The sequence below is a fragment of the Pan paniscus genome, chromosome 12, assembly GCF_029289425.2.
Source record: "Pan paniscus chromosome 12, NHGRI_mPanPan1-v2.0_pri, whole genome shotgun sequence".
In the NCBI taxonomy this organism is placed as follows: Eukaryota; Metazoa; Chordata; class Mammalia; order Primates; family Hominidae; genus Pan; species Pan paniscus.
Window position 1 is genome coordinate 41784425 of NC_073261.2, and position 19627 is coordinate 41804051.

The window sequence follows — 19627 nt, forward strand, 5'->3', positions numbered from 1 at the left end:
TCTTTTGCGAGGCTGAGTAAAATTCTATTTTATGTAGATATCATATTTTCTTTATCCATTCATCTGCTGATGGACATTTTAAGTTGTTTCCATATCTTGGCTATTGAGAACAATGCTGCAATGAACACAGGAGTGCAAATATATCTTTAAGAGCCTGATTCAATTATTTGGGATATATGCCCATAAATGGGATCATTGGGTCATTTGTTTTTTAAGTTTTGAGGAACCACCATGCTGTTTTCCATAGTGTTTGCACCATTCTAATTCTCATCTACAGGGTAAAGGATTCCAGTGTCTTCACATCCTTGCCAATATTGGTAATTCATTTTATTTTTGTAATGGCCATTCTAACAGATGTGAGGTGATACCTTCTTGTGGTTTGATTTTAATTTTCCTGATGATTATTGATGTTGGGTGTCTTTTCACATGCCTGTTGACCATTTGTATGTCTTCTTTACAGAAATGTTCATTCAAGTCCTTTGTCCATTTAAAAAATTTGGGTTTTTTTTTTTGGCTATTGTGTTGTAGGAGTTCCTTATCTATAAGGAGTTTAGATAATAACCTCTTATCAAGTATATAATTTGCAAATTTTTTCCCTCATTCTGTACGTTGCCTTTTTACTCTGTTGATTGTTTCCTTTGCTTTGCAGAAGCTGTTTAGTTTGATGTAGTTCCACTTGTCTATTTCTGTTTTTGTTGCATTGGTTTTTGGTGTCACATCCAAGAAATCATAGCCAAGGCCAATGTCATGAAGATTTCTCCTACATTTTCCTCTAGGAATTTTATAGTTTTAGTTCTTTTGAGTCTTTAACCCATTCATTTTGAACTGATTTCTGTGTAAGGGTTCAGCTTCATTCTTTTGCATATGAATATCCAGTTCCTTAACACCGTTTGTTGAAGAGACTATCCTCTCCCTGTTGTGTATTTTTGGCACCTTTGCCATAGATGAGTTGACCATATTTGTTGTTTTGCGGTTTTCCATTCTGTTTCATTGGTCTATATGTCTGAATGCATGCTAGTACCATACTATTTTAATTACTATAGCTTTGTAATATGTTTTTAGATTAGGAAGTGTGAGACCTCTAGCTTTTTTCCGATTTCTCAAGATTGTGTTGGGTACTCGAGGTCCTCTGTGGTTCCCTACAAATTTTAGAATTTGTTTTTAATATTTCTTTAAAAAATGTCATTGGGAAATTGGTAAGGATTGCATTGAATGTATAAGTCACTTTGGGTAGTACAGGTATTTTAACAATGTTAAGTCTTTTCATCAATGAACATGGGATATCTTTCTATTTATTTGTGTATTATTTCATTTCTTTCATCATAGTGTGTGAGTTTTTTACCTCCTAGGTTAAGTTTATTTCTACTTTATTATTATTATTTTTGATTCTGTTGTAAATGGCATGATATTTTTTATGCTATTGTAAATTGTTTTCTTTATCTTTTGAATTGTTTGTTGTTAGTATATAGCAATGCAACTAATTCACGTAAGTTGATTTTGTATTCTACAACTTTACTGAGTTTATTTATTATTTTTAAATTTTTCCCCCTGGAGTTTTAGGGTTTTCTACATATGAGATGTCTAGAATATGCTGGATCCTGTCACTACTCCAAGACAGATGATATAGAAGTTTGTCCCTTGAGCAGTCCCCTGATAACGTATCACATTGGACAGCCACTTCAAATCTTTCCCTGTCCAGGTAGAAGCTGAGATTTGGGAATTCTTGCTTGCTTACTCTGCACTGAGTCAGGGGTTTGGGGAGGGGTGTTAATGGCTAGTGAGTGCAAACTGGTCGAAACTGTTGCTTTTGTTCTCAGCGGTTCCAACCTGGGGACCTTTCCTGTCCATAATCAAATTCAGGCAAGAGAGAAACCAATCTCTCAGCCAGACCCCTAAAGTGTCAGAATGCCATGTATTCCATCCAGTCTGTCTTTCCCTCCTTCGCCAGGGAGAAGCTGAGAACTTCCTCCTAATTGGGTAACACTGTGCTGGGGGCAGGAATTATAGTGAAAGGGTGTTAGGAATTATTCTACTGGCTTCAATCAGCTGATTTTATACTTGCCCAGGGTGCAAGAGACTGTCAACTTGCCTTTGTATTTCTGACAAAATAAATTGGTTCAGGGGTTGTTGAGTCAGTGTGTCCAAGGGAAAAAGGAGGGGCTGGGGCTTCATACTCTGCCGTCTTGCTGACAGGACCAAAGATATTCTTTCTTGCTCAAGGAGTGCTCACATGTGAGTTGTAGCTTTTTTTTTTTTTTTTTTTTTTTTGAAATGGAGCCTCGCTCACACTGTCACCCAGGCTGGAGTGCGGTGGCACGATCTCGGCTCACTGCAACCTCCACCTCCTGGGATCAAGTGATTCTCCTGCCTCAGCCTCCCAAGTAGCTGGGATTACAGGCGCCTGCCACTACGCCCAGCTAATTTTTTGTATTTTTAGTAGAGATGGGGTTTTATCATATTGGCCTGGCTGGTCTCGAACTCCTGACCTCGTGATTTGCCAGCCTTGGCCTCCCAAAGTGCTGGGAGTACAGGTGTGAGCCACTGCGCCCAGCCAAGTTGTAGCTTTTTATCAAGTAGTATTTCCTCCATACCTTGCTCCTTACTACATACCTTCCTGTCTTGTAGGTCAGTTAACCCAACCTGGGAACAACTTTGAACTCTAGTTCCTTCACACAAATCTGCCTCAAGTATCACCAGCCTTATTGGCTGGTATCAAATTCATTATTTTCAGATTTCTCTACCAATCCCTGGACCCTGGAGTAGACAGCATGTCAGATCACTTTCTGGTCATCCATCTGGGGCTCTGAAGAGACAGGTGCATTCCCCTGTGAGGTTCAAGCATGTTCCTCCGAGATTTTTGGGGAGACCAATGGCATCTTCCTTATTGCTAGGGGCTCCCTGGTTTTGACCATAGGAATATTTTCTTTTCTATTCTCTTTTCTTGTTGTTGGTCTCTCTAAAAGCCGTTGAAAGCACCTGCATCTCTTACCCCTTTCTCTTCATGTTTTTTGAGAGACTTCTATTAGCCTTTCAAATATACCTTTCTTTTCTTTTTTTTTTTTGAGACAGGGTCTCACTCTGTCACCTAGGCTGGAGTGCGGTGTCACGATCTTGGCTCACTGCAACCTCTGCCTCCTGGGCTCAAATGATCCTCCCCGTTTAGCCTCCCAAGTACCTGGGACTACAGGCATATGCCACCATGCCTGGGTAATTTTTGTATTTTTAGTGGAGATGTGGTTTCACTATGTTGGTCAGGTTGGTCTCAAACTCCTGAGCTTAAGTGATCCAACTGCCTTGGCCTCCCAAAGTGCTGGGATTACAGGCATAAGCCACTGCTTCTGGTCCTCAAATCTACCCTTTTACACCCATTTGTCCCTGGCTTAGCTGGGGATGTCATTTTTATCAAATTGGCACATAAAACCAGGGTAAATCAGGCAATATTAATGGAATCATAACGTACATATGAATGTAAAGGAAGCCTGAATATTACTTAAGAAAGGATAGTGTGGTTTTAATTGACCACATTAAAAAATCCACTTACATTTTAACATAGAAAGTACAGTTCCTTGTCTGAAAGTTTTGCATAATTCACAATTATTTTAATAAGAAAGATATTTGGTATCTCATGTGTGTTAGTCTTTAAACACTTCGAAGGCAGGGAACATATCATATTTTGTATTTGAGACTATTTGTAGCATGCTGACTAGCACATAGTTGTCCAAATATTGAATGTTTACAGTTACATTATTGAAGTCCTTGTGCATATATGCCATTTCTATACACACATTTCTAAGACAGATGGTGTAAAACTGTCATTACCTTAAAATTCTTCTGATAGGACTTATACTGAAATGCACGTTTCTGAAGATCAGCCAGAACAGATTGCAGATTATTCAATATGAGCCTTATTTTGTCTTGGTCAGCAGAGATATCTAAAATCTGTGGATCCTATAAATTTAAGACAGTTTTTGGTTAGCCATTCCTGCTTTTTGATAAAGACCAATTAAATTAAATGAATTAATAAACATTTTTAAAAAGATTCCTTTCTCTTTTCTTTTTGATTTTTAGAAATGATGTTTAAAATTATTGTTTTCCTGAATTTTAAAGCAATGCATAGACATTATAAAAAGTACACATTTATATAAAGTGCCATGGAGATAAAATTGTTTTAAAACATTATCTAATATATTTTCCCTCATCTGCTTTCATTTCCTACACTTCTTCAACCAACATGACCTTAGATAAGGAGAGGTGAATGAAACAGGGAAGAGAAGGAAGGGGATATGATATAAGGTAAATTTCCACTTTACAATAAAGGAATGGAAAGGCCTTTGTATTCTAAAATGACAGAAGAGAGAAAATGAAAAATATAAATGGCAAGACATGTTTTATGGCTGACCTGTCAGGGTTGAAACCCCAGTGAATGGGAATGGAATAGTTCAGGAGCAAAGCAGAAGCACTTAACTAGGTTTGGGATAATCTGAGAAAATTGAAGGAATCTGAGAACCATTATAGCCATAGCTCAGGGAGGCTAGTTAGTCCATGTCTTAGTCAGCACGGCCATGCATTCAAACTTGCAACATGCTCTAGATTAGAAAAAGCCAAGGGATGTGTCCAGGAAGAAGGGGCTTATATTGACATTCTGGTGTCTTGTGACTTGGTATGATATGCAGGGAATCCTGAAGTTCTCATGTGTCTTGATTCTGGTAGTGGGAACTGTTGAGAGAACTGGTGGACCAGAAGATGTCTGAGGCCAGGATAAGAAAGCCACAGATTACTTGGGATTGTAGGCTATGGAAGAAATGATGGATTGCAGCATAGGGGCTAGCATGGTGCCTAAAGAACCAGGAAAGACCCTTAGTTAACAGCAACCTGGGACAACTAGGTGCAGCCCAGCCAAACTGCACTGGACGCTGCTATGGCCCAAAAGGTAGCATGAAGAACAGATGACCTGCCCCTCCCATCTATTCGCCATGAGGGAATTCAAGCTTCCCTTTATGGGGCAATAGGTAGGAGGGGATGGTGGCATAGGTGAAAAAATGCCCAATAGGAAGTTTAGATTTTCAGCTGAATTAAAATCTATCCAAAAGAGACCCAGGTAGAATGGAACAGACATTTCAAACTGAAATAAATTATCATTAATGGTCACATTTAGGTTTTCTCCCTAATTCTCTGCAACAGCAGGAATGAGGGTCTTGATAGCAAGATAGTATCATTTATGTAAATGATGAAGTTACAGTCCTTTGCCAAAGAGAACTAATTTCAAACCTTCTATAGAAGAAGCACTAGTTAGAATGGGCCATGCTTTCATTTTGTGTAAATGCATCATGCTATTTAAAATGCATGATTTGCATGCAGATATTCATTGCAGCACTATCCACAATAGCAAAGACATGCAATCAATCTAAATGCCAATCAGTATCAGATTGGATAAAGAAAATCTGGTACGTGGACACACGGAACACTATGAAGCCATAAAAAATAACAAGATAATGTCCTTTGCAGGAATATAGATGGAGCTGGAGGCCATTATTCATAGCAAACTAATGCAGGAACAGAAAACCAAGTATTGCATGTTCTTACTTCTAAGTGAAAGCTAAATGTTGAGAACACATGGACACAAAGAGAGGAACAACAGACACTGGGGCCTACCTGAGGGTGGAGGATGGGAGGAGGGAGAAGATCAGAAAAAATATCTATTGGGTACTAGGCCTGGTATCTGGGTGACAAAATAACCTATGCAGCAAACCTCTGAGACATGAGTTTACCTATATAACAAACCTGCACATGTATCCCTGAACCCAAAATAAAAGTTTCTTAAAAAATAAAAAATGCATGATTATACATCAAGCATGTGCTGGCACTTTTGCTTTCTCTAATGATCTATGTATACATAGATATTCATACTTTTTAACCATATGCTGTGTATAGAATACAGTATATGGTAGAGCAATTAATAGCAGACTATTAACCATTGACAGTAGACTGCTTACGCTTGAATCCAGATTCCTCCATTTAGTAACTGCGTGACCCTTGGCAAGTTACTTAACCCTGTCCCCTAATTTCCTTTTCTGTAAAATGTGAATAATAAAACCCTAAAGTGTTTTGAGATTTAAATGAGTTAAAACATGAAAACATACATAAGAATATTTCTAGGACTATTACTCATGATTGCCCCAAATGGTAAATAATCCCAATTTCCATCACCCATGAAATGAATCACTGTAAAATACAATAAAACACTACATAGCAATAAACATGAACAAACTACATCCACAAATAGCAATATGCATAAATCTTAGGAACATACCAAAATAAAATAAAGGGCACACTGTGTGGTTCTAATTAATAGAAGTTCAAAAATAGGAAATTTATAACATTCCCGCTCCAGATGGCCTGCCACTGCCAACACGCCTGCTGCAGCAGGGAGGCATGGCCAGGGCTGCACACTCCATGGAGCCAGTGGCATACTCCATGGAGCCAGTTAGGGACAAGTGGGAGCTTTGCCCCTTCCAAGTTGGGGTGGGAGTTCCTTGGGTGCAGCTGTAGCCACCCAAACTGTTGCTGCAGACTCAGGCAGTCCTGTGCTCTTGGGGGCATGGGAAGACCCCTTTGCCCTCTCAGGCTTGGAATTGCCTGCTTCTGCTGCCTGGTCTCTCCCTGCTCTGATCTTGGAAGGGAGAGAGGCCAGGCAGTGGGAGCAGGCACTTCTTTGATCTTCTCTGATCTTGGAGCAAAGTCAAGGCCCAACCCTGGTGCCATGAACAGCAGCAGGAGGCAGATAGATTCCTGAATGGAAGGGGGTGGGTCCCCGGTGAGGCCCCACATTGGCCTGAAGGCTGGGGGCTGGGCTGCCAGTCCCACAGACCAGAGTAGGAACTTGTGATGCCTTTTCCAGCCTGCCCATTATCCCCCATGGGCCAATCAGTACACACTTCCTCCCCTCTGAGGTCCGTAAAAGCCCTGGGCTCAGCCAGAGCTGAGCAGATAATGGGACAACCAGCTGCAGAGGGGAGCTACCCTCTCTGCTGAGAGATTCAGAGACCTGCAGAGATGTCGGGGCTACCAGCTGCAGAGAGTAGCAACCCACTTCAGGGTCTCCTCTCTGCTAGGAGCTGGGCATACATTGGGAAAACCAGCTGCAGAGAGCAGCTACCCTCTCCAGGCCTCCTCTCTGCTGAGAGCTGCAGAGATGATGGGACAACCTGCCTGCAGAGAGGAGTCACCCATTCCAGGGCCTCCTCTCTGCTGAGAGCTGAACACTCAATGGGATGACCTGCCTAGAGAGCAGCTACCCACTGCGGATTTCCTCCGAGCTGTTCTAACACTGAATAAAGCTCCTCTTCATCTTGCTCACCCTTCACTTGTCTGCATACCTCATTCTTCCTAGATGCAGGGCAAGAACTTAGGCAAAGGTACTACTGGCCACAGAGGTTTCCAGCCAGAAAAATGACACCCCAAATATCCCATAACAAAAGGATGAGTAATTAGGAGGGGACACTAAGGGTATCATAATGCTTTATTGATATGAGTAGTGGATACATAGATGTGTTTACTTTCAGATAATTCATTGAGTTGTACAGTAATTAGTTATGTACACTTTTGTCTGTAAGAAAATACAAAAGTGCTTCAATACAAAAGTAACAACAGTGCCAAGTCCTTCGAACACTGCTTGAGAAATAGGCAGCACACAATGTGAGCTGTTTTTACATTTCCACGTTAATACATGTAAAGGTATACTGTAATCTTTAATGTCTGTATTATATTCTTTTGAGTCAATGTACCCTATATTTTTTCTATTGTAAAAGTGGTACAAGGTAACCAAATATTCTTCACTACCAATTATCAATGTACACTCTGTCTCTTTCTAAATGGGAATTTTCTAATATACCAGCAAAGTTTATTTTTATTTTTTATTTAGCTTTTATTTTAAGTTCAGGGATACATGTGCAGGTTTGTTATACAGGTAAACTTGTGTCATGGGGGTTTGTTGTATGAATTATTTCATCACCCAGGTATTAAGCAAACTTTAAAATTGTGACAATAGCTGTAAAATGTGCTAGCAAGTCATTAAAACACTCTTCAAAATAGTAAATACAAGTTAGGACTAGAATTTAATTGACTAAATTCAATTTTAATATTACATATATGCTTTGTGATAGTCTGAAATGTATTCACTACTTAAACAGAGATTTTGAAACATTAATTTTTAAGTAGCAGCTCAAAGACATTGTTGATTGGTTAGAATGATACTATAAAAAACTAAAGCTACATCAGTTAAATGTGTTCTCTAAATGGTTTGAAGAGTAGTCTTAATTATTCTCACCACAAAAAATGATGTATGTGAGGTGATGGACACATTAATTAGCTTGATTAACAATTTCACAATGTATACGTATATCAAAACATCACATTATATATTGTAAATATATACAATTTTTATTTGTTGATTATACTTTAATAAACAAATGTAATAGTAAAACTTTGCATAGATTATTTTTACAAAATAATGATTTAGCTTACCTGTGCTTGCAGTTTTACTTCATTCACTTCGTTGTTTAATTCTTCAAGATCACTACCCAAATGCACACAAAATTGCTTAATGCTTGATTCTCTATCACCCACTGATTTATCAATGGCATTCCGAACAGCAACAATGGATGGCTTCATAGTTGCAAAAACAGCAAAGTCTTCAGGAGGTGTGGGCACCTGATATTGTTCAATAAGCTTGTACATTTGAGTCACTATATTCCCCTCATCTTCAAGGCTTTCAATCTAAATGGAAACATAGTTTGCTCATTAAATGTAGCAGAATCCTAGTTTAGTCTTGAAGTTTGTTCTAACAGGAGACAGACACTGTACAATATGAACATTGTATTAGTCTGTTCTGCTGCTGCTAATAAAGACATATCTAAGACTGGGTAAATTATAAAAGAAAGGTTTAATGGACTCACAGTTCCACATGGCTGGGGAGGACTCACAATCACGGCTAAAGGCAAGGGAGAAGCAAAGGCATGTCTTACGTGACAGCAGGCAAGAGAACTTGTGCAGGGAAACTCCCATTTATAAGACCATCAGATCTCATGAGACTTATTCACTAGCATGAGAACAGTATGGGGGAAACCACCCCCATGATTCAATTATCTCCACCTGGCCCCATCTTTGACATGTAGGAATTCAATTCAAGGTGAGATTTGGGTGGAGACACAGCCAAACCATATCAAACATCAAACTGAATAGTCAGCACAGAAGGAGTGTATTATAATGTTATGGTCAAATTGGCTAAAGCCTGCTGGATGATAGTCATTGCTATAATACAGGTAATCAGGTTAGGAGGTAAATTATTCAGAGCTGAGCTCTTATAAATGTTTCCTCTTTCTTTCTGTTTTGTTCTTTTGTTGTATTAAACAGTGCCAATATTTAAAGTTTTCTAAGAAAACATGTGCTGTGGGGTTGTTCAGCTGTAGTATCTGAGCTTCCAGGCATGTGTGATGGGGAGTGATCATCCCAGAGCAGCCCGAGGGATCGATAGGCTGTGGACTTGGCTGCATAGGTTAAGAACCCAGATCTATGGTGAGATTCCCACTATCCTTTAATAAATTATTTTACTACAGCCCAGTGACTACTAAACATCTTCACTTTGGTTTCTCACTTTCAGTGGACAGTATTGCTTGTCTTTCCTAATTTTCTGGCAAGGGATACCCCAGTTTTGGGAATGCTCCTTACCCCCAACTCTGCCACATGGTTATAGAGGGAGCAGCCATGTTCGTACTACTTGGCCCAATTTCCTGGCCACAGGCTGAACCAAGGAGCATCAAACTGTGATCTAAAGAACTTAGCTCAGTCTGACCTTTCTCTTGAACACAGGAAGAGTTAGGACTGAGGCCATTTACTTTTATGTGGAAACATAACAGGTCATTAACACGAGAAGATAACTGCAGACAGGCTTTTAGAGAAATAGTTCTCAATCTTTAGCTTCCATTGCAATGACCTTGGAAAGCTTGTTAAAACAGATTGCTGGCCGGGTGCAGTGGCTACTGCACCTGTAATCCCAGCACTTTGGGAGGCTGAGGCAGGCGGATCATAAGGTCAGGAGATCAAGACCATCCTGGCTAACACGGTGAAACCCCGTCTCTACTAAAAATAGAAAAAAATTAGCTGGGCGCGGTGGCAGATGCCTGTAGTCCCAGCTACTCAGGAGGCTGAGGCAGGAGAATGGCGTGAACCCGGGAGGCGGAGCTTGCAGTGAGCTGAGATGGCGCCACTGCACTCCAGGCCGGGCGACAGAGCGAGACTCCGTCTCAAAGGAACAAAACAAAAACAAAAACAGATTGCTGAGCCCCTTCTGAGAGTGTCTGATTCAGAAGGTCTAGCAAGTCATAAAAACACTGTAGTCATGTAGGGTGGGTCCCAAGAATATACATTTTTAACCCATTCTCAGATGCTGCTGCTGCTGCTGATCTGGAGTCCCCCTTTGAGAACCACGGTTCTAGAATAGCAGAGATGAGAGAAGGAGAGAGGCCTTTTTGTAAAGACCTGGCTCTATCCATACTTTAGGATTCTGAAAGATATTCCTGCAAACTTAGAATAAATCTTCCCATTTTTCTAAGCTATTTATGTGAGTTTTTGTGACTTTCAACCAAAGTTTCTAACACCTCGAACAAGTTATGTATAGAATTAAGTCTCTCTACATCAAGATCTGTTCATCTTCCTCTATTTCCTCTATTTTGGGCGAGTATATATCCAGGTTTCTCTGGGAATGTCCTGGGTTTACACTTATTGTCCTAGTACAATGATTAATAGTGTCTCTTTCACTCTCAGAAAAATGTCCTGATCGGACAATGAATTATGTAGCCTACCCTCCCTATACTGGTATGAAATTGCTAAATACCCATTCCCTGCAGAATGATACCTATAAGTCACCTCATTCTCCTCTCACTGTCCCCTCATTCAGTTGCCCATTAAGTCCTTTCAATTCTACTTAACATCTTTATAATTAATTTATTCTCTCCTATCTTTGAAAATACTGCTTTAGCTACATAGAGTTCATCAACTTTCAACTAAACATTCTTTCTCCATAGCTAAATCTGTTTTTTAAATTGCTAAATCCTGTTTTTGTCACGTTGCCTCCTGTTTTTGCACATGGCTTTCCCTCTCCCTGGAATGCCCACCTGAATGTTTCATGTATTTTATGACAGCTTAAATATCCCATCCTCCACACAGTCTTCTGTAACCCATAGGCAAGAATTACTACAAACTTCCCAGTGTTACAACAGTATCTTATTCCTATGCTCTTTGTATGAAAATTATCTGCTTGCATTCAAGACTCAACTTCTTTAAAGCAGGTTTATTCATTGTAATTTTTGCACCATGCTAAGTGATGCTCACTAAACTTGCTGACTGAATGAATGACGTTCCAAAAAAAAGTTTTTGTGTGTGCAGAGAATCTCCCTAAAGGAAGCTGCTTTCCAAACACAACACCCAGCAAACACAGACAACCTCCTGGAGATGGGACACAGTCTATGTTTTCTGCATACTGCATCAACTAGCTGTTCTGGAACCACAAGGTGATAGCAGCTGACCCTCTGCAGCCATTGATTATGATGTGACCCTACCTTCCTGACATAGTTTATAGAACAGAATAGGAGCTCTGAATCAATTTACTAGGCCTTTAGAATCAATATTGAAAAAGAGAGATTATCTCTTTCTTGCTAACTGGCTAGACTTGCAAGCTATAGCTTGGGAGCTGCTGGTGGCCATGTTTGCTGCTGTGGTGAGAAGAAGCAGAAGTAGCTGTCTGCAGAGGGAGAGAAGTGAAGCAGACCCTCAGAGAGATGCAGAGAGGAGAGATGGAAGGAAGGACTACTGGGGCGTACTACAGCTGTCCCATTCTGGGTTCTGGTCAGTTCCTGAGCCTACTTACATTCTTGATAGGAAGTTCCATGAAGCACCCCTGAATCCTTAAGTGGGATCCCTATTTTGGCCTAAGCTTTCTCAAGTGGGTTTGGGTTATTTGTTTGAAGTGGCTTAATGAATACAAACAATAATAAGCAATTCGCATCTTTAGACTCCTAGGACAATTTATAAGCAAATCTGAAGAGAACCATGATCATCTGCCTTTTTGAGAAGGCACGATTTCTTGAAATGAGAAACACTGTTACCTTTGTAGTCATGTGAAATAGCATTTATTATTAATTTGGTTAATAATATATAACATTCAGTTTACTTTTTTAATTGAAGCATTTCTTCAATTTTCAGATATTTAAGAAAATAATTTATCTATATTTTAAATGCCAACATAATATGAATGGAAGTTTATGAAAAAACTATTGGAGCCAAATGCTAGATTGCTTCCTACAGGGAAGAGGCTGAGAGGAGGAAACCAAGTTTCCGGAGAAAAAGAAGCAAAAGAGACAAAGGAGTGTGTGTGTGTGTGTGTGTGTGTGTGTGTGTGTGTGTGTGTGTATAAGAGAGAGAAACAGAGACCTGATTCCATCTGCATCATTTGAGTCCCCATATCCACTTTTTTCTCCCCACCTCCACCTCCCCACTTAAGCGGGTTTGTGTTGGGTTTCTTTCATTCTTAACAGTAAGTTTCCTGACTATTATGCAGCCAGACTTCCATTATGATTAACATCTAGATTACAATGGTATTACCATTTACTAAAAATTAGAATTCCAATAACCTATGGCTGAGACCATTGGTTTTGCAGTCAAAGAGACTCAAATCTAAATTCTAACTCTATCACATCCATACATGTTTGTGATCTCGGATCACACATCCTGTTTTGGTTTCTGTTTCCTTATCTGCAGAATGAGGATAAATATCAACACTTTTCAAGCTTTTGTGAGAATTAAAAATGTAATGCATGTAGAAAGTGTAATACGATGCCTGACTAGTACTAAGAGTCTGATAACTGTCAGCTGGCTTTATTCCTGTGATGTAGAACATCCACTTACTTTGAAAGTGTTTCTGATATTTGACAGCTGTCTTTTGCCCCTTAGTCCTTCACTTTTTCTTGTCCTATGTCTTCCTTCCTACTATAAGATCTGGAATATTGAGTTATCTGAGATAATCAACTCACCCGTTCCTGAATTTCATCAAGAAATAATAAGCTATGAACATATTCTGTGGTAGTACTTGGAACAAACTCAAGTTTATACTCTGCATCTTGTGCCTCAAAGATAATGGCATCCACTTTTTTCTTGCTTTGACGAGGAAGCATAAAATTTAGCACCTAAGAAAGAAACACCATATGAATTGTAAATAGTTGAATATTTTCATTTTATTATATATTTCAGACAAATCCTAATTGGATTTGTTAAATCAGCAGGTATTGGAAGCAGCAGTGAATACGAAGAGACTTTTTTTCTCTTTAAATCACTGCTAGTTAAATGAGCCAACAGGAAGGCCAGGTTTTGAAGATCATTTCCACAGCTTACCAAAAATTTTCCCTAAATGCTCTAATATTTTGCAAGTATGCTTTCTGCTTCTTTGTCCTATGTAGTGGACATTGTGCTGCCCTGTCCAGCATCAGTCCCACTCCTTTCATGTTGGGCGCTAGCCATGCAGTTTGGGGGAATTTGATCTCTCCTTCAGAAACAAATAGGCAGTCTGACTGATGACTTGGCAAATAGGAACATGGCTTTTTTGGCCAAACTGATCAGATTAAGGTTGTATTAGTCCATTTTCATGCTACTATAAAGAACTGCCCGAGACTGGGTAATTTATAAAGGAAACAAGTTTAATTGACTCACAGTTCAGCATGTCTGGGGAGGCTTCAGGAAACTTACAATCATGGCAGAAGGTGAAGGGGAAGCAAGGCACCTTCTTCACAAGGCAGCAGGAAGAAGTATGTGAGAGTGCAGGAAAAACCACGATTTATAAAACCATCAGATCTTGTGAGAATTCACTTACTGTCAGGAGAACAGCATAGGGGAAACCACCCCCATAATCCAATCACTTTCTATCAGGTTCCTCCCATTACACCTGGGGATTACAATTCAAGGTGGGATTTGGGTGGGAACACAAATCTAAACCATATCAAGTGTGAACCTCTGACTTTAGTTGATTCAGTCAGATAAAGGCCCACACTTTTATTTATGGCTGAGAGAGATGTGTACTCAGAACCCCAAGCTTTCTCTTTCTCTCTCCATACAAACAAATAATTGGCTTGTGGAGCTTTTGACAATCATTTTACAAATGCCTTAGGATGAAGCCTGCACATAAGGAGGCTCAGGAAAGAGAAAGAAATAATTGGTTCCTTGGTAACACCACTGAGCCACTAGATCATACCTCCTTGATATCGACCCAATCTCTGGACTTTTTAGATACATATGCCAATAACTCTCCTGATTGCTTAAGCCAGCTTGAGTTCAGTTTTCTTTGGCTTACAGTAAATACATATCCAAGTATTTCTTGAGCATACAGTAGCTAAAAAGTGCTTGTTGAAATTGAATTAAATTTGCTCCAATTATATACATAATTATATATATATTTCTTTTTTTTACCAGATGAAGAAGCAAAACTCTAGAAGGAAGCCCAATGCCATACAATTAATTAATAACAGAACATACTAGCACTCAGGTCTGCACTCTTTTTTATACAGTGCTCTATCTTCTATCATCTACCAGGGGTCAGAAAATGTTTTCTATAAGGGCCAGATAGTAAATATTTTAGATTTGCAGTCAATACAGTCTCTGTCACAACTACTAAACCTTCTCCTTGTAGGAAGAAAGCAGCCATAGATGATATGTAAACCATTGTCATGGCTGTGTTCTGATAAAACTGTATACAAAACAAGAGGTAGGCTGGGTTGGCTCTGTGGGCTATAGTTTTCCAATTCCTGTTTTATATCATTGTCTCTCTGTGGGCATTGGGAAGACACAAGTATACTCTGGCTCCAAAGTAAATTATTGTATTGGTTCTGAAACTTATTACAGAAATTTCCCTAGTTCTATAACTTACCAAAACATAATCAGACCTGTAGGGACAATTCCAGATCAGAAAATGATTGCCTAAACTTGATCTCGGTGGTCTAGAATCAACCATCACTCCCTCTAGGATACTGAGCTGTTATGGTAGTATCCTCTCTGCAGGTCTTGAAATGCTCCGACAATGGAAAAAGGAGTAGGAGCAAGAGGCCAGTGTGAGGCCTGCAGTCCCCTCCATTATCTCATCTAAAAAGCTGATTATGCTTGTGAGAAAAAGACTATAAAGCTTTTCTTAGAAATTAAGGATGTCCAATAGTCTTATGTTAATTTTTATATTTGCAATACTATAAAATAAATAATAGGTTTTTGTGCAGTAGAAAAATCATAAAATAATTGTAGAGGAATAATTAAATTTTTTTCTAGTTTATAGTTACCTCTAAGCATCGCAAAGGTGATGGAATTAATTTTTCTCTTAGAAGCCTAGTGTCAATGAGCAGCAATCCTACATTTCTGGTGGGTCTGAGCGCTACTGCGTCCTTGTGCTGTTTGTGATATTTTTCCAGTTGTTCACTAAAAAAGTTAACATCTACATAAAAAAATTCACATAAAGCATAAAATATACCATATGGATTTTAAAAGATCATTACAAAATATATTAAAAATCATTGCATTGATAAATTTACACATATATGTATAATGTTATTATCTGTACTTAGAGTATCTCATGTAACTTTAAAATGCTAATTGGATTGCTTTATAGGATTTTATTCTTGTGATAAAGAAACTAATATTTTATAATGTAAATATGTCTTCTGGCTCCTATGAAGAGATGACAGATGAAAATAACTTGTAAGTGCATTAGAGAATCTAGTCTGGAATTGACTAGATTTCAGAGTTAGGTTGGTTTCAAGTTGGGATTAATCTAAATGTTCTCTCCCACATGGTATCTCAAAGTAAAGCATTTTGAGAATATAAACAACAACAAAATTTGGAATATAAGAGATCACACATAGCTAAAATTATCTCCGTTTCTCTTCCCAACACATCTCTCTGCCATTCCTGCACCCTACATCATGGTCAAGGCCTTTGTCAATTTGCATATGCTGCAGTTGCATTTTGATAATCTTCTTGCCTCCATTTCCTCCCTCATCCAATCCATCTGGAACCAATGGAAACCTCATTATCCTTGAATATACTCTCATCATACTATCAGTCAAAAATAGCTCTCTCTCTAATGCATATACAGTTCTAAACTTCTCTGCTTGTCTTTCAAAATTCTGTACGCTCTGGGCCTCTACAAATTTAGTTAATTTTATTTCTAATTACCTCCTACATTTGGGTCAAATTGATTTCCTTGCTGTCTGCCCTTTTTCCTCCTTCCATAATTTTCCTCCACCACCCCAAAGAGAAAGGGGTGCTGTTTCCTGCCTTTATTCATGTCATCTCCTCTCCTAATTATAAGGGGTAGTTTGATATAGAATAAAGAACACACCAGAGAAAGTATTAGAAGACCTGAGCTCAGGTCTTTAACCCATGTGTGGCCTTGGGAAAGTTACTTAGTCTTTCCGAGCTTCAGCTTCCTCATAATATAAAACAGAAACAGCAATTACCTCCCTTACTCACTTCAGAAGGTTTTGATTTGTGTATTTTTGAAAGCCGACTAAATTAAGATGTTAAATGATCTGATAAGTCGTATGGTAAGGATACCCGTATAATGCTGCGCTGTTTAGTACTTTCCAAATTTATTTGAGCACCATCTTTCTTCATGGTATCATGCCAATGAACACAACTTTGGGAACCATTTATTTGGTCCAAAACTCTTATTTCATAGATAGAGAAATTGAGGTCATATGACTTGGCTATGGCCACATAGCCAAAAAGGAATAAAAGATTAAAGCCAATAGTTGAGAAATACGATTTCTTTCTCTTTTTTTTTTGAGACGGAGTCTTGCACTGTCGCCCAGGCTGGAGTGCAGCGGCGCGATCTTGGCTCACTGCAAGCTCCGCTTCCTGGGTTCACACCATTCTCCTGCCTCAGCCCCTGAAGTAGCTGGGACCACAGGCCCCCGCCACCACACCCGGCTAATTTTTGGTACTTTTAGTAGAGACGGGGTTTCACCATGTTAGCCAGGATGGTCTCAATCTCCTGACCTCGTGATCCACCCGCCTCGGCCTCCCAAAGTTCTGGGATTACAGGTGTGAGCCACCGCGGAGAGGCAGTATGTAAAACGGTTAAGCAGACAAGCTTTCAAGTCAGAGAAATTAAATCTAAACTGCTCACTAGCTGTTTAATCCTGAGGTTGCCTTATCTCTATAGATCTCTGTTTTCTTTTTATAAAATGGTAATACTAATACTCTCCTCAGAATTGTGAGGATTGGATGAAATGTCTAAATATTACTTAGAACAGTATCTATCATGCTGTAAGTGCTCAGTAAAGTGTAGAAATTATTAGTAAATGCTGACATTTATAGGAACTTGGTGGTGAGATGTGGCTGCTTGTCAGGAAGCCAGAACCTATCTGCTGGTCGTTCTCTGAGGCAGGACAGGGAGCAGTCTGGCTAAAAGTTCAGTTAGACATTTATTAAGGATCTACAATATGTGCTAAGCAATGTTGTAGTCGTTTGAAGATATCAAATAACAGGTAAGGTTGATATCCAAGGGCAAAGCCCACCTCTATAACCCTCTGGCAAACAATTGGATTTAGTGGTTTAGGATGTATTGGGGGTTCCAAACAGAGGAGGAGCACTGAGGTTAGGAGTCCAGGCCAAGGTACTCCAAAGTCGCAGCCATCAGAGTGTTGGGACTGGGAGACCTGGCTCCAGGATTGGGTTTCAAAGGCAGGACTGGCAAGACAAGATAGGACTAGCTGAAGAGCAACCTGGGAGTCAGGGGACTGCATGCTGATGGGAACTTGCTGAGGGATCACAGTTATCCAACGTGAGGACTGTGGTAGCAGGAGGCTAGGAAGCCTTGGGCTCAGGATATGAGTAGAAGAGCTCAGGGATTAGAACTGGCTATTTTGATCAGGCCTCCTTCTTGTGCCAAAATTCCAGGCTCATACCCTGCTGCCACTGTGATGCCATGACATAGCACAGGAGGCATCATGTCCTCACGTCCCTGTCGGTATGCTTCTGTTCAGCACACACTAAGTCTCCATGTGATAGTGTTGTCAAAGAACAGTGGAAGTAGGCTTGTCTAAATTTTGTTTTCTAAATTGGGGCCACATTTTGGTCTAACAACTTAGTATCTTGAAAAAAAGGAGTCAGTTTCAGATTTTTAAAATTTAAGGGACATAACAATCAGATACAATGCCTGATCTTGGACTTGATCCCTGGCCAAATCATCTGGAAGCTGCTTTACTTGAGGAATTTTGAAAATGGAATAAGTTAAGATATTAAGGAATTGCTATTCGGTGGAGGATGATACTATTTTCATTCTGTAGAAACATGTTTTAGAGATGCATATTGAATTATTTAACTTAAGAATACTTCAGCATAGTAAAGAATAAGGAACTGAAAGAAAAACATAAAAACATAAAGAAAAAATTAGTGCTGGTTCATAGAGCAAAGTATCAATGTAATTGTAATTATATTTATATATAAGAAAATAAAGGAAGCTCATGAAATAAAAAAGAATATGAAAGACATGCATCATGATTTAAAATAGCAAACAAATATACTTATTTTTTATAATTTTCTGAGAACTTGCTTGCCTGAAATTGCACTTGGATATTGTAGATTATCTTCTTTTGTTAAAGACAGTGAAATAAAACAGTTTTCTCCTAGGTCTTATTTCATGACTAAGAGTTGTTGATTCACACCCACCAGATCTTAATGTAGTCCCAGAAGAAAAAAGAATAAGTTCCTGAGATAAAAAGCTTATGTAAACTTTATTTAATGGAATTGGTAGAGGTATCCATTCCTTTCAACAACTTCTCATATGCAGGCTATATACTCTTAGCACTGATACAACTTTAAACTAAATGATAAGCGATTAGGAAGGAATTGCTTTCCATAATATCCTGAAATAAAAGTAATACTGAATAAGGAGAAAGGAAAAAAGTAATTCTATAGAAAATAACCTAGAAATGAATTAACTCTTGCCTTATGTCAGGCCAACTCTTTTGGGCTACCATTTGTGTCCCCAGACACCACCAAACAGAATCCTAAAAAACAACAAATCTCAGTATCCCTATAAAAATAATTAGTAAGTACAAATGGACAAGTTACCAGGTTCCTGAAGTTTAAGAGCTTGTAAATCAAGACTTTCATTTTCCTTGAAGAATATCTGGAACTTTTCAAAGGTAGCTGCATAGATGCGGGCTGATTCAAATGCTGCCTGAATGGTTCCCTAAATGTTATAAATAAGCAGACAAATATGACCATATTTTTGTTAAGCAGAATTTAATTCAATACAACTAAACAAAGAAACAAGCAAGCACACAAACTCTATGCCCAATAGTATGTTTTGATTTGGGAAACATGAATGAAAAAAGATATATTCTTGATGTCGAGGAGTAATTGATGGATTCAAGAAGAAATTGTTATGAAATAAAAAAAATTCATCTTTAAACCTGACTTTTGAAGAATTATTCCTGTGACTGAAAGGAAACACACTTACAATTTGTTTCTGCTTCATGGTGAACTTATATATTGCTAGTAAACATACGGCAAAGAGGCAATACTTGTTTAT

At 38.9% G+C, this 19627-nt stretch overlaps 1 protein-coding gene across 1 annotated transcript in view; it reads right to left on the bottom strand.

Annotated features, from left to right (window-relative positions):
* DNAH6 (dynein axonemal heavy chain 6) overlaps window positions 1-19627 on the bottom strand; it is a 303480-nt gene that overhangs the window by 226468 nt on the left and 57385 nt on the right. Inside the window, exons 12-16 of the mRNA XM_057301281.1 lie at window positions 19165-19285; window positions 15369-15520; window positions 13086-13238; window positions 8524-8775; window positions 3820-3948 (exon numbers count right to left, since the gene is read on the bottom strand). Coding sequence (XP_057157264.1) covers window positions 3820-3948; window positions 8524-8775; window positions 13086-13238; window positions 15369-15520; window positions 19165-19285 — 807 coding nt within the window. The remainder of the gene's footprint in view (window positions 1-3819; window positions 3949-8523; window positions 8776-13085; window positions 13239-15368; window positions 15521-19164; window positions 19286-19627) is intronic.